Source organism: Manacus vitellinus, unplaced genomic scaffold, assembly GCF_001715985.3.
Source record: "Manacus vitellinus isolate BGI_N305 unplaced genomic scaffold, ASM171598v3 scaffold_32_pilon, whole genome shotgun sequence".
NCBI classification, from domain to species: Eukaryota; Metazoa; Chordata; class Aves; order Passeriformes; family Pipridae; genus Manacus; species Manacus vitellinus.
In genome coordinates this window covers 7934832-7948917 of record NW_021940460.1, presented here as the reverse complement: position 1 = coordinate 7948917, position 14086 = coordinate 7934832, and the positions used below count along the sequence as shown (strand labels likewise).

General features: G+C 50.1%; 2 protein-coding genes across 3 annotated transcripts in view; both read right to left on the bottom strand.

Moving 5' to 3' along the window:
* TAX1BP3 (Tax1 binding protein 3) overlaps nt 1-991 on the bottom strand; it is a 6179-nt gene extending 5188 nt beyond the window's left edge. Inside the window, exon 1 of the mRNA XM_029961295.1 lies at nt 974-991. Within this exon, the coding sequence (XP_029817155.1) occupies nt 974-991 (18 nt within the window). The remainder of the gene's footprint in view (nt 1-973) is intronic.
* P2RX5 (purinergic receptor P2X 5) lies at nt 747-12108 on the bottom strand. 2 transcript variants are annotated; one of them, XM_018076730.2, is made up of 12 exons: nt 11923-12108; nt 10228-10378; nt 8515-8586; nt 7273-7348; nt 6855-6951; nt 6386-6466; nt 5476-5614; nt 4712-4848; nt 4358-4451; nt 3768-3833; nt 3466-3548; nt 747-3031 (listed from the first exon to the last, which is right to left on the bottom strand). In XM_018076730.2, exons 1-12 carry the CDS (start codon nt 12057-12059, stop codon nt 2821-2823), a joined length of 1344 nt encoding a protein of 447 aa, XP_017932219.1. In that variant the 5' UTR covers nt 12060-12108; the 3' UTR covers nt 747-2820. The 2 variants fall into 2 exon arrangements, with proteins under 2 accessions (XP_017932219.1, XP_029817204.1); XM_029961344.1 differs by lacking the exon at nt 747-3031 and having other exon boundaries at nt 3462-3548; nt 11923-12097.
* Nucleotides 12109-14086: the final 1978 nt, after the last annotated feature.

Here is a 14086-nt window from a genome sequence, read left to right as displayed (position 1 = left end):
GTACAAATTAATCAGTAGCACTGTTCTAATTAAAACTGAATGTGAAGCACCACTTGGATGCCTCCTGTGAGTGTTTGTTTGCTGGCTAAGGGATAGTTTCTGTCCCTAAATGCAGACACAGATGCGGGTTTGGTTAATGTAATCCCTCGTATCCTTTCTTTGGGTAAGACACACCAGTTACAGTCCCCTCTGGATTTGCTGCCTGCCCCTACACACAAATCCTGCTGGAGCAGTGTGTAACAGCTCTGAAATAATCCACTGACCCCTGTAATTAGGTGTAAGTAAAGGTTTGGTCCAGAAATGTATCTGAGTTGCTAGTGCAAATGTTCTCTCCCACAATTGCTGTCTGTACATGTAACCGAAAATGACACTGGCCACCAGAAAAGTCACTAAATGGTGCTCTCACAAGTCAGACACTTCACTCATTTTTAGTACTGCTGTGTCAAATGACCCACAGACAACCAACACCCCTGTGAACCTGCTGGCATGTTCTATAAGTGACCAGTGCAGCATTGTGGTTCCAGAGAGGACAATTCAACCACCACACAGGTAATACTTTTCCTCTAGCCCTGCCCCTGCTCAGCTGACTTTCTTACCTCAGAGTGTCACCAAGAGAAGGTGATGTGTGAAACTTGATACACCCTATACAGAACAGGAGCACTGCCCTAAAGGGACACATTTTATTGCTCTAAGTTAAATACAATGAGAAAAAAAAATTCAAACTCAAGAAACAAGCTCCTGAGAAGGAATCTGGTTATGTTTTATTAACAGCAAGGGTTGTGGGAATTGTGTTAAACAGTAGAAAGAAGGGAAACGTTCTGGGGAATTTTGGAGGCCCGAGGACTTAAATTCAGGAAATAGCTTTGGTCCTCTGACAAGAGGAGGTTGTTTTGTCAAGTTAAAACAGTGGTTTCAGCAGAGCACAGTCAGCTCTGCATGTTGTGATGAGCAACTTGGTCTCCATGGGTTGTACCTGGGCTTGATGCCACATGTGGGGTTCACCATGTATTTCACCATCTGAAAATTACTCAACTAGAGTTAACCCCTGACAGTCAAAAGCCTGGGCTGCTGTATTGGTAACACTAAAAGGCCTGAGTAGTGCAGTTACACACATGGTGAGTGGTGTTTGCCTAGAGAAGAGGCTTCTGGCACGAAGAGAGGAGGTTTTGGATGAAGTCAGAGGTACACAGCTTATCCTAAATTACCTCCTTAGTCCTTACCTGCTTAGTTCTATTTTCTAGCTACATTTTTGGCTCAATACACAGAAGCAGAGGGAGTGAACTAGGCTGGGTGGGGTTACTATCAATGACTGGATTCAGAGTTTGACACTGCTAACATGTGAATTTTAATTTAGAATCAACCTGTACCTCAGAACAACTGCTTCAAAGAAGTGAAAGCAGAGGTGGGTGCAGCTGCTGGTGCCATTTGTGCAGACACTCAATGGCAGCAGCTCCCTGAAGGCCACCTTCCCTCTGTCCAGAAATGTGTAAGGACACTGCAGCAGGAGCCCTTAAATCTTGGTATTCAGAGAGTGCACAGAAACATTCAATCAATTATCACAAGGACTCCCAGTAAGTGGTGACTGTCAGCACTTCCAGAACTCTGCTCAGCCATGCTGTGCAAGCTCTAAATGAGGCAGAAATATTGATTCACTGCTGTCTTCAGGAGCTGGTGAGTCAGTTCCTGTCAGCTCAACAAAATGCAAAGTTTAAACAATGATGTTCCATAAGCCCTTTTCAGAAATTAGTTACATCTCCATGCGAGCATAAACTGACAAAATGGGCTGCAGTGAGACTGATTTCTCTGCTGAGAAACAAAGAAGCACTTGTATTTCCTGGAAGTTACCAGAGCACTGAAGTAGCACAGATGTCTTTAAATCTCCCTGCTGTTGGTGGATTTGGGGTAGCCTGGCAAAGCTCCCCTTTTCCATCTGCAGTGCAGTTCAGGGTACTATGAGAAACACAGAAGCTTTAAGTGTCCCATCCAGACCTGCCCACCACGAGCAATTGGTAAGTGATGCAGGAAGGACAATACAGAGCAAATGAAACCAGGCACTGAACAAAGGAGGCAGAACTTAAACCCACCCCTGTGCAGGTGCTCCCAGGGCCGTGTTGCTTTTCAGCGCATTAACCCCCGTTTCTCTCACTGTGAACCCCAAAACTGCCTGTCCCTGCCTTGCTGCTCTTCCCTGCCCTGGGCTCTGAAATGTTGGTTCTCTGAGCCAGCTGGGAGCAGGGATGGGGCAGCAGGTGAGGCAGCTGGGCCCCAGCCATGGTTGTCCGTGCAGAGCTGGGCAGGACCTGCTCCTGCTGTTCCTGAGACGAGCGGAGCACCTTGGGAAGGCTTTTCCTGGAGAAGCACCGTTTTCAGCCCTAATGGTTACAACACCCCCATGGGAGTGACTGTCCCACCCTGCCACAGCCCCTGCAGGACAACAGCCCCTTCCCCAGCTCTGAGAGCTGTTCAAATTCCACATTTCCCTGCACCTGAGCAGTCCTGCTGCTTCACGCCTGACCACGCACGTCACACAGGCAGGAGCTGGAAGGCAGCGGAGCAGGAGACAGGTTGGATCTCAGCCTCAGCCCTTCTCAAAGTGCCACTGGTGGTTCCCATCATGGCTCTTCCACAGATGGAATCAAAGCACAGCCACAGGACAACACTGGCTATTGGTGTAGGTACAGATATATCTATCAGTGGATATAAAAACATTCATTTGGTGCCTTCCTTGTCCTTTTATAAAATCCTTTTATAAATCCATAGTGATGACACACTGTTGCAAGCTCAGGATACCAGGGAAATCTCAGGGAAGAAAGGCAGTCTTTATAGGACATTTTTTTCCTCTGGGAATCCTGGTAACAGACAGTATCCCTGATCTCCACCTCCCAGTGCTGGTGTGGTTTCACACCTGTGTGGTTTTCCTGGAGCACAAGTCCAGCTGGCAGAGCCACCACTGTGCTTAGAGCCCACCCAGCTGGTCTGGGCTCTGATTCCCATTCGGTGTCGGACTAGACAATGACTTCCTGGAATTGGACCTGAGGAAACAAGCACAGGTGACAGACAGGGCAAGCAGGCTGGTTTTATTTTAGGAAGCAACATGAATTAAGAGGTTCCCAGCCAGGCCAGTCATATCTTACCCCAGAGGACCCTCTGTACAGCTAATCCCCATATCTCCATTTCATGAGGCTTTTGGAGCTGCCCCAATTTCACCCTCAGTCACTGGGGACCAACAGTACAAGGTCATTGACAGTCCAGCCCTGACAGAGCAGCTGCCTTTGCTCCCCAGCTCACTGCAGCAGTGAATTACAGAGGGGGCCAGAAACTTGGCTAAACTCATTTGGAGGAATATATTTCCCTGGAGTGGGTCTTTGTTTGCCATTGACAGTTACTCTGCTCCTGTATCTCCTCCTATTTCTATTACTCATAACGACAACCCATGACATTTAACACAAAGCCAAGCCCACTTACTTCACTTCCTCGTACTTTTTGCCTCGATAGAAGTTACTCTTCTTAATCAGATACAGCAACACCAGGTCACAAAAGAAGGCTCCCTGCAAAGAGAAAGAACTTGTGTTTTATCTTTGGAATAGAAGAGGAAGTGTTCTGATCTTGTTAGCAATGAGCATTAATTAAAGAATAACTCATAGAAGCTCTGTTTTCATTCATCCTCCAACCATTTTATGGGGTATATATATTATATTTCTCCTCCTCACAGATACAGGAGGGGTCTGGGTCCCAATATGATACTTTGAGACAAAACATTCACTTACTGCTCCCATGAGCGCCAGCCCCGAACTGATGTTGATAACGGTGGGAATGATGTTAAATTTCCCTGCCTGGAAGAAGAAAAGTCATGAAGGAATCGGTGAGAGAACAACTCACAGAACAAACTGAAGGGTGTGGTACTGCCCAGGGGAAGCTGCTGCTGCTGCCTGTGGGTGTGTTTTGTTCCCATGGAGCAGACACAACCAAAGCAGATCTGCAGTGAACAATCTTGGAGGCTAAAGGTCTGTGTGTGCCTCAGATCCAACTGTCCCTGGCTGCAGTTCTGAGCTTGCATCATCCCTGGATTAGGCTTTTTTTTTTTCCTGCAGTGCATATGCATAGAAATAAGTCTCTGAGGTGTATTTACTTCTGTTGGGCTTTAAATGAGCCTGCTTTTAGGTAGAGGAGGTGCAGGCTCAGCTGCATTCCAGGTCATCTCTCTAATGCAGGGTTAGCTCCACATGGACAGATGGAAAGAGCCCTTTCCTATGACAAGCCAGAGAGGCTTCCCTCCTCCCAGAGCTGCCTTCCCACTGAGAAATGTCCCCAAGTTTTTTGTCTCCATGCTCTGGAATATTCTGGCCTGGGACCTCACCTTGCCATTCACCATCACATCGAAGCGGATTCCGTAGGCTTTGATGAGCGTCCGGTAGTCGACCCCCTCAGCATCCCGGTAATATTTGGCAAACCTGGAGCACAGCAATGCTGGTCTTAACTCCATCTGCCCCTCTGAATTCCCTTGTCTCTTCAAGCAGATCTGTTCCCCTGTCAAAACCAACTTTAGCCTGCCAGGAGCACAATTCCCTCCCTCCTTCCCCTGCAGCGCACTGTGCTTGGCTGGGGCAGTGCCTGGCACAGGCTGGTGCCACTCCACTGCCAACCTCCAACTCCTGAAGTCAAACCAGCCCAGCCCAACTGCAGTACTGATCATGGCCTCCTCTTTACCCACCTGAAGTTGTACCCAGAAGAGATGGACGTTTCTGCAGACTTGTTATCCAGCCGGCTAAAAGAATAGTGAGGATTACATTCAGAAGGGGCTTTATCAAGATCACAGTTCCATTCAATCTGAATTCCTATCACACCACCCTTAACAAAAGAGAGAGACAGGGTGAGTTGTTTAAACTTAGTTCAGTTAAAGTGTCTTCAAATTTGTCAGGCCCTTGGGCGAGTTTTCCCCAGGGACAAAAACAGCTGCACTTCTGGTCCCAGACATGAGCACACACACCCCTGGATGGGCTGAGTTCAACTGTGTGATATTAATCCCATTACTCTACACACAACCTCAGCCTTTCCTGTGCTCATATCTGAAGAGCTTTCTTCCAGGACACTGATTTTACTAATTTAAGTGGCTGTAACATACTTCAATTGAGAAGATTCTTTTTTATACAGGGACAGAGTTCCTAAAGTAAGTTCTGGGTTTAAACCAATGATGCAGTAATGCTGAAATTAAACAAAGAATCCCTGCTGGCAGAGGTTTGGGCAGAATAACAGATAACTGACCTGACTAGCTCTTCCAGAGGACCCACATCACCCTGCCTCCCATTCCCTGGGGACAGGATAAGTGGGACCAGCTTGACTTTAAGCACTGCCATCTCTCCAGAGCAGCCTGGACAGGAGCAGTTCCCTGGGCAGTGGGCAGTGACTTCCCTCACGGCCACCCAGCACACAGAACAGCCAGTTGGGCAGACATGTGAGCCCAAGGGACACTCCTACCCCCAAGGCCATTTCCTGGAAGTCGCCCCCGGCCCAGCGGACGATGTTCCCCAGCACGAAGATGGGGCAGTAGGGGTGCTCGGCGCTGTAGCGGCAGGTCTTCAGGTAGGACTCATTGTCAGTTGCCAGCACGTTCATCCTGCATGTAGAGAACAGGGAAATCTGCCTTATCCCCCTCTTTCCTTGCCTCCACAGCCTGCACCAAGACTGCAGAGACAACAGATTTTTCCAACAGCCCAGAAATGGCCCCGTGCCACCAGCCCTGTCACCCCATAAGCCGCCCCACTGCTGGCCCAGGGAAAGCAGCCTGCCCCTCCCAAAATGACCTCCAGGACAGACAGGGACTTGGCCATCTGGATCTGGGCTCAAGAAAGGACTGGCATGGAGCAGGTTGCCAGACTGCTCCAGGGCCACCTGGCTTCTCAAGGCAAACCAATAAGGATGCTAGAAATGCCTATCTGAGCCCAGGAGAATAACCAGAACACACTCCTTTCTACACTGCTTTAGTTTGCTCATTCTGCAGCAGCAAAAGCAAACAACTATTTTTAAATTTGCATTTTTCCGAGCCTTGTCCAGGCACTGTCATTTTTATGGAAGAGGAGGAATATCTGTTGAGCAGAAGCAGCTCAGGACTATGCCAGGTCCATCTGCCTTAGGAGCTGTGCTGCATCCCAAGCTGTAGGAGCCACCAGACCTCACCTGGGGAAGGACAGCCTTCCTTTTCCCAGTTGCTCTCTGAGAAGCTCCAAGCCCTCATTATCTCCTTGTTTCTGCACAGCCTGAAGCCAAAGCAGAGGGAATACCCACCTCCCCAGCCCAGCCCTCCAGCAGGAGAAGGACAGTGGAGCAAACAGAGGTTATTGGTTCCATGGTGGAGAGGACAGAGGGATCTCTGAGCACCTGCACTTACTTGGAGAACTTAAACTTGGGGAAGCGAATCGAGTTCTTGATGTAAACAGTGAAGTTTTCTGCACTGCCAAGAAGTGGTTTCCTGGAAAAGAAAGGTTTGTTCTCTGTCTTAGATTTGTACCCTGCCCACATGCTAAATCTTGAATTGCCATTTTAGAAACAGCCTCATCCAACGGGTTGGATGGCACCAGGCCAGCCATGCCACTTTTCCCACACTGCCAGCAAGGAGTTGGTGAGGAGGGTGCAGGTTTAAGGGACACCCTGAGAGCTGGGAACAGCCCTGGGACAGCCAGTGAGCTAAGCAGGGGGAGCAGAGGGCCAGTCCTGCCATGGGGACCTTGCAGAGCTCCCTCCTGCCCTGAACAGCCAACATTCAGCAAGCACCCAAGCAGAGGGAACACAGAAACTGCCCTGAGTGACACACAAGCCAAGCAACTCAAGCTTGGAAACAGGATAGGACGGCCACGTACTTGGGCTTGGATCTTTTCTCCACTGGGCACCAGGCCAGTATCTCACAAGTCCCTCTGGTGCTGTCCCTGTCTTTCAAACAACGGCCAGTCTTAACCCCTGCGAGCAGACACACAGAAAAGGTCACACAGAGCAGTCACCTCCTCTCCTTGCCTACAGGGCACATGAAAATAAATGATTTTCTCTCTCCTCCCTGCTGTGAAAGGGCATCTCAGCTGGAACAAACACTCTCTTGTTGCTTCTCTGAGCAGCCCGGGGTGCCCCGGCCCAGCCACCGCAGAGCTGTAAGCAAGGCAGCAACTCAATGGAAGATAGTAAAGAAAGGAAAGGCTTTGCTGCTCTCTGTAATCAGAGATCTCTGGGAGTGTAACCAGGCTGAGGACACCAAACACAGCACAGGAGGAAGGACCCTTCCCTTACCATTGCCAGCCACCACTGCTTCCCCTTCCAGGCAGTCCTCGTCCTTGTGACACAGGGCATCGGGAATGCTGGCACTCTGCAAAGTGCAACAGAATCACAATCCTTGAAATAGTTTCAGATCTTATTTTTACAAGACATCAACATCAAATCTTTAGTTAAAGATAACTTGATTTAGTTTTGTCTACCTAAACAATCTTCTGTTGTTTTAGTCCTCTGGGGTGTAAAGGTCACTGAACACAACTGCATGTTTTGTTAATGTAATTCCTTCTTCCTATCATTAACCAATGTTTAGGTAAGAACTACAAACTTACAAAGTTGAAGCTATTTAGTAAAATTCAAGCTAACACTGTTTACTCCCTTTCAATATGAACACTAAAAAGATGCAGCTGAAGTGGTAACTGTGGGTCATGCAAACAGCTTGGCATATCACACCACCAGGAGCACCAGGATTCACACACAGTCCTGATTTTGGGTTCTGCTCAGTCTGGAGAGGGACAGACTGTGAAAAAACCCAAACGTTACCTGGCACTCACCAAAACCAGGTACTTCACCCTAAGAGATAACCCTACCTCGGGGATCTAAGCTAGGAGCTCTCCAGCCCAAAACTGCCCCTCTCCCGGCTGCACGGTGGGTTCCTGCAGCCACTAGAGGACAGCCGTGTCCTCAACAATCCAGCTGTGCTCCCGGCCCTGGAAAATCCACCTCTGCCAGAGGGACACAGCGCTCCCTGCACTGCCAGCCCCTCCTCCCCCAGCCACGTCTCCACAGAGGACATTTCCACATGACATAAAGACCTCACACCTCTGGCCCACGGGGCATGTTCTGGAAGGTGCTAAGAACCCTCCTGTGTCTGGAAGGTAATGAAAGCCTGAGTGTTCAGCCCTTCCCAGGATGGGGCTCTTAGAGAGTCTCCTCTACCCGTAACTACACTGAGTCACCTCCAAGCTGTTTTCCCACGGCCTTCTCTGACCCTGAGCAATCACTGCCTGGTTTGGGCAGAAATCCAACACCTTCACCTCAAGTCAGGAAGGCTCTACAAGATCAGTGCCTCTGGAAATTAAGACAGCTGAGCCTCCCAGGTTTGCAGTAACCAGTCTGATTTCCCAGCTGAGATATCACACTACAGAGAAAAACCGTTCGCCTTCCGCCCTTCCTCTGGTCGTTGCTCCCCAGGAGTCCTCTGTCAGTTCTTACCCCTGGTTTTGTAGGGGTCTGGGGGCCAAGGGGCTCAGTTCTTCCTACCTCAGGACAGGTGGCTTGTCTCTGGTTTGGGGTCACGATCAGATTCGTCATGACAAAGAAGACGCTTTCACCCTAAAATAAACAGAGTAAAGCAGGAAAGGTTAGAAAACCTGGTTTATTTTCAAAGTACTTGTTACAAGGAGGATGCAGCTCTCTGCAGAAGAGTACAACCTCCCTCTCTTCAGAGGGCTTTCAGGCTGAGATACAACAGCACCCTTTGTCTGCATATTTGTTTGGATGAGGTCCCTCCTGCTGTGGGTGCACACACAACCATGAGAGCCAGCCCACGGTCCTGGGGGGAGGCAGGGCAGCCCTGAGCATCTCTCACAAAACTCCCACACTCACCACAGAAACCCCCTTCCAACACACAGCCCTGCCTGCTGCAGATAAAAATCGGAGATCTCGGGTTTCCCTCTGTGAGAACAGAGCTTGGAGGAGACAGGGTTTCTCCCAGCCCTCACTGCCTCCTGCTCCACTACCCAGGTCTCTCCAGCACACACCAGCCCACCCAGACCCACCAGGACCCTTCTGCCCAAGGTGCCATGACAGAGATCACACAGCAGTCAGCAGAGCACTCAGTGCACTGGCAGCAGGCATTCAGGAACTCCTCAAAACCCAGGCAGGATGCAGCTCACGGCTGAGCTGAGATGTGCAGCAGTGAAACACCAATTCACACATGGGGCAGGAAAGCTTGTGAGGCTTTGTGGTCTCACAGCCCACAGACATCACTGTGAGCCCATGGTCTAACACCCTGAGGCTGCCGGAGGCAAGTGGACCCCCGGGCACAATATTTGTGCTCCTGAAGCCACAGCCCAGCCAGCTGGGTGGCACAGCACAGCAGCCCAGGGGCAGAGCTGGTTCTCTTCACTCAGCCCACCACACTGCAAGGCTTCCCAGTAAGCCAACATGCAGTAACAAAACCATTGAGGCACAGGAGAAACACATGGCAAGTTCAAATACTGGTCAGTGCCACCATTTCATCCCTGGGTGTGCACCCCAGCCACTTGTTCAATGGCCCCAAGGCTGGGACTGAGGCAGCACAAGCACATTCCCAACCCTCCTGCTGCACAGCACACGTGGGGCTGAGGCTTTGCACTGAAACTGGTGGAAGCAGAGAGCACAGTCACAGGTCTGGGGAGCGCAGCAGGAGGAAGGGAAGTTTTATTCTTATGTACAGGCAGTTAAATTGTTCAATTTATAGCTTTCTGCCCTGTCAGCACAGGACCCTGGGTTTCCCCTCACACCCTTCCATGCAGGGAAAGCACAACTGCCCCTGGCAAGCACAGCTGGGCAAATTCCAACTGTTGTTGGGCCACATCTGCTGCCACCTCTCCCCTGTGCATCTCACTGTGTCCAAGCCAAGGAAGCAGCAGGGCAGGTTTAACCAGACACGTTTCCAGCAACCCTCATCACTCTTAATTGCACCACATTTTCTTTCCACCTCCCCCTGCTCTGTGCACACCTGTTCTAATCCAGGAACAGAGGTGAGCAGACACTGCTCAGCTGAGAAATCCACGGGATTTCTGCTTCCCAAACATCACGGACCTGAGAAACCAGGTTGCTTTAGTATTTGCAGGAAAGACCTAAGAGAAGCCCCAGCATTGCCTTCTTGTGGTCCAGCTCCTGGATTATCCACAGGGAAGACCTGGATACATCACTTCAATCACGCTGGAAGCTGAGTGGCAGAGAAAACAGCAACGGGGTGATGCCAACCTGTGGAGGGATGACGTAGTCTGCGACATCCCACAGCCTCTCCCCCAGCTCCGAGGTGTTGGTGAAGGCCACCCCTTTCAGCTTGGTGATGACAGAGCTCTGGAGAGATGTGTCTGTGTCCTGGTAGCCTTTCTTGACAACAAACACCCACCTGTGTGAACACAGCAGGCAGCAGCATTAGGGGGGGTTCAGGGAACAAGTCAACCAGAGGAGATTCACCCCAAGGTCAAATACCATCCAAGAGTAAATCAAAGCATGCCAATGACACCAAACCCTCTGCAACTGCTGCCACAGATACAGAATAAACTCTTTGACACAAGCTGGGCTTATCCACAGCAGGGGAATACGTAACAACTGGTCATGAGGTAAAAAACCAAAGCCTCCCCCCTCACTGTCCTGTGCTACACTCAGCAACCTCAGAAAAGGAAAGAGGGAGGACAGGGCTCTGCTTTCCTCGAGATGAGAAACAAAACAAGCTTTTGCAGGTTGCAGTGAAGAGTGTGGCTGTTTTCACAAGTGCACAACTCTCCCACTTTAGCCCCTTGTCACTGGGCTGCCAGTCAGCAACAATCCATGGCTGGGGAGATGCAACTCCTGCAGGTGAGCTGGATACTCCTAACCTGTAGGGAATATTCTCATCTGGATACAGGATCTTTTGTAAGCTGGTGTCATGGTAACAACCTGACTGCACACCTGGGAGAGCTACTGGGAGAGCTGCTGCTGCCTTGCCAAGCAGTCCAAGGAAAGGCTTTGCTTACTTCTCTTGCTGTCCTCGGCAGTGTTATCCACAGGATTGCTCCTTTAGCAGCCAGTCCATGCCAGACTGCTGAGATTTCACTAGAGCAGGCTCTGGGACTGCACAGCCTTCTATAAATAAACCCAGCACGTAAAAATGACTCTGCTATATTTAATCAGTGAAAACACGAGGTGTAAGAAAGGTGAAGGGACTCAGAAGCACAAAGAGGGTACAGACTTAGCTACCACATTCTGAAAAGCCTCAGGAAGCGATGGCACAAGCATCACATAGGTTGGATAATTCCGAGTCTGAGCCTGCAAGGACTATCACCGTGCCCATTACACACCAGTGTGACCAGCCTCTTACAGAACTGGGCCTTTCCTGAGTGCTGCTCCAGCTATTTCCATGCCAGCTCGCCCTGCTCTGAAATGAATGCAAGGCAGCCAAAATTCCCGCTGCCTCAGCCCCCACAGTCCCGGCTGCTGCAGCCCACTCCAGCAAAGAAATCTCCCACTTTCTGCTGGGTTCCCTCCCGTTTAGGCTTGAGCATGTCATGCTGTCCTGCAGATAACCCAGGTGTGTCCCAAGGCTCAGCACCGTGGCCATAAATGCTACTGTTCCTAATGAGTCAGGTGTTAAGGTTTGGCACCATTCCCACCGAACACAGAAATAAAGGTATAAATAATGCAGTACAAAGCCACAATGGCACAAGGGCTATTTTTAACCAGACCTTAATCTGAAAGGTAGAGCCGAATCTAGAGATCCCTGGTAGGTGAAAAACCAGATATAACCTACTAAACATTACAAAATCCAGCTGTACCAACATGCCTGGCTATCTGCATTAAAATCAGGAGGCACAGCAGGCTGTCTCTGTGTGCAGAGTATCCTACATTGATCTTTACACAGCACAGCAAGCAAAGGCAACCCCAGCAGCACGTGAAACACAGGGTGATCCTTACCCCACCAGGTAAGCCAGCACGGAGAGCTGCACCACTCGGTAGAGGATCCCCACCTTCTTGTTCTTGGCAATGACGTATTTCTCCGTTTTATAGTCAAAAAGCGACAGGAATAAAGCCTTCCAAGCCACCTGCCCCATGGTCCCGGCTGGCCGCGCTCCGGAGGCTGGAGCAGCGCTCGCAGCTCTCGCTCCCCACACGTGCCCTGCCTGGGAACCGACACACCAACCCCTCGCACTGATCTCCTCCCTCCTGTCAGCTGCTCCCCGCCGGCTCTCGGCTCACAAACCAGCAGCTGCGCTAAGATCAGATCCTCCCCGAGCTGCTTTCCAGCTGATTCATCCCCTGGGGAAACCCCCCCTGCCCCCATCAGTTTTGTCCCCAGGCTCCTGCCCATCACAAAATGATCAGAACTAAACACGTTATAGCATGGAACCATGTCACAGCATCCAAGGTGGCACAGTTACAGTCTCTCACTGCTAAGGATTAAAGCCTTTCTTCAGCCTTTACGGGATGACAAAGCATGGGGTTAAATTTTTAATTTCTTAAACATTCACATGTGTACTGAGGTCTCTGACAGTCACCCAAAATATCTGCCTGGCTACTACAAAAACCCACCAAATCCCCAAATTAAGGAAATAATAAATGAACTCTGCATGTGGTTAAGGATCAATCATCATGGACAATAATTTCTTAAAACTGGACCTGAGGAAACAAGCACAGGTGACAGACAGAGCAAGCAGGCTGGTCTTGTTTCAGGAAACAAGGTGGGCAAGAGGTTCCCAGCCAGGCCAGTCACACCTTACCCCAAAGGCTGTCACCCTCTGTCAGCTAAAGACCCAACTCTCAGTTTTATGAGGCTCTGGAGCTTTTGGAGCTGCCCCAATTCCATCCTCAGTCACTGCGGACCAACAGGGCCACTGATGGTCCAACCATGACACAGCAGCTGCCTTTGCTCCCCAGCTCACTGCAGCAATGAATTACAGAAGGAGCCAGAAACTTGGCTAAACTCATTTGGAGGAATATAATTTCCTGCAATTTACCTTTGTTTGCCATTAACAGTTACTGTGCTCCTGTATCTCCTTTTATTTCCATTACTAGTACTGCCAATTGTGGTACTCCCCTGCCAGATTCTCTTCCCTGGGAGAATCATTCTCAAGACCTCAGGTTTTATGAAAATGTTGTCCTTCATCCTCCTTAAATTCCATATCAAATCTAAACAGCTAGATCTGATTTTTAATGAGCGTGTGTGACAAGGTTGCTCCAAATCACAAGAGAATCACAAACAGCGTAATAAGGAAAAAACCACTCATTTTGTGCCTCATGCCAGAGCCATCCCTAGAGTTTCTCTGCAAAGCAAAAGAAGCCTTTCTCCTGCATCTGCAAAATTAGAGCACAAACCTGCCTGTGGCCTCCTTTTAACCCGGTGGCTGCTGCACTCCCCAGCCCCAGCCCCACTCTGCACTGGCTCTGTCACAAGGGGCTCCTGGGCTGAAGGGCTGCTCAGGGAGTGAGTCCCCCACTCCTGTGCACCCCTCATCCACTCCCCCACGTGTGCCCAAGGTGTGGGAGAGGCCACCCCGGCTCAGGGATAGCCCCAACCCTGCTCTCAAACACTGCAGCCACCCTTCAGCCTCAGCACAAGCTGGGGGCTGGTCCTGCTCATCTCTCCCACTGCCATGACCCCTCCTTTCCCTGCCTGCATTCCCCCCAGGGGCAGCCCCTCTTTGCTCACAAAGCATTTTGGCTGCTCCCCAAGCCCCTCCTGGAGCCCTCTTTCCCTCTCAAGCATCTGTTCTTCATGCTTTACCTCTTCCTTGATCCATATTTGGCCATTGCACCCACCACTCCTTACCAGGTTCCTACAGACCAGACCATCACTAGATCCGGTCTTAAAGGTCCTCTGTGTGAAAGCCTGAAGCACAAATAAAATCTTAAAACATACAGTAACCAAATAATACAAAACCCTCACTGAAAACACGCTCCTGCAGAAAGGAAGGAGACCACAGTGGTCCATGAATCCAGAAATGAGTAAGGAGGAAAAGTGAGCTCAGCCTGTCTTCCCTCTCCACTGCCCAAACCCCAGAGCCAGGCAGTTAGAGCTCAGGGAGACTGACCCAGCTCCAGGAACCAGAGCTGGATTGAGACAGGAACATCCTAAAGGAGC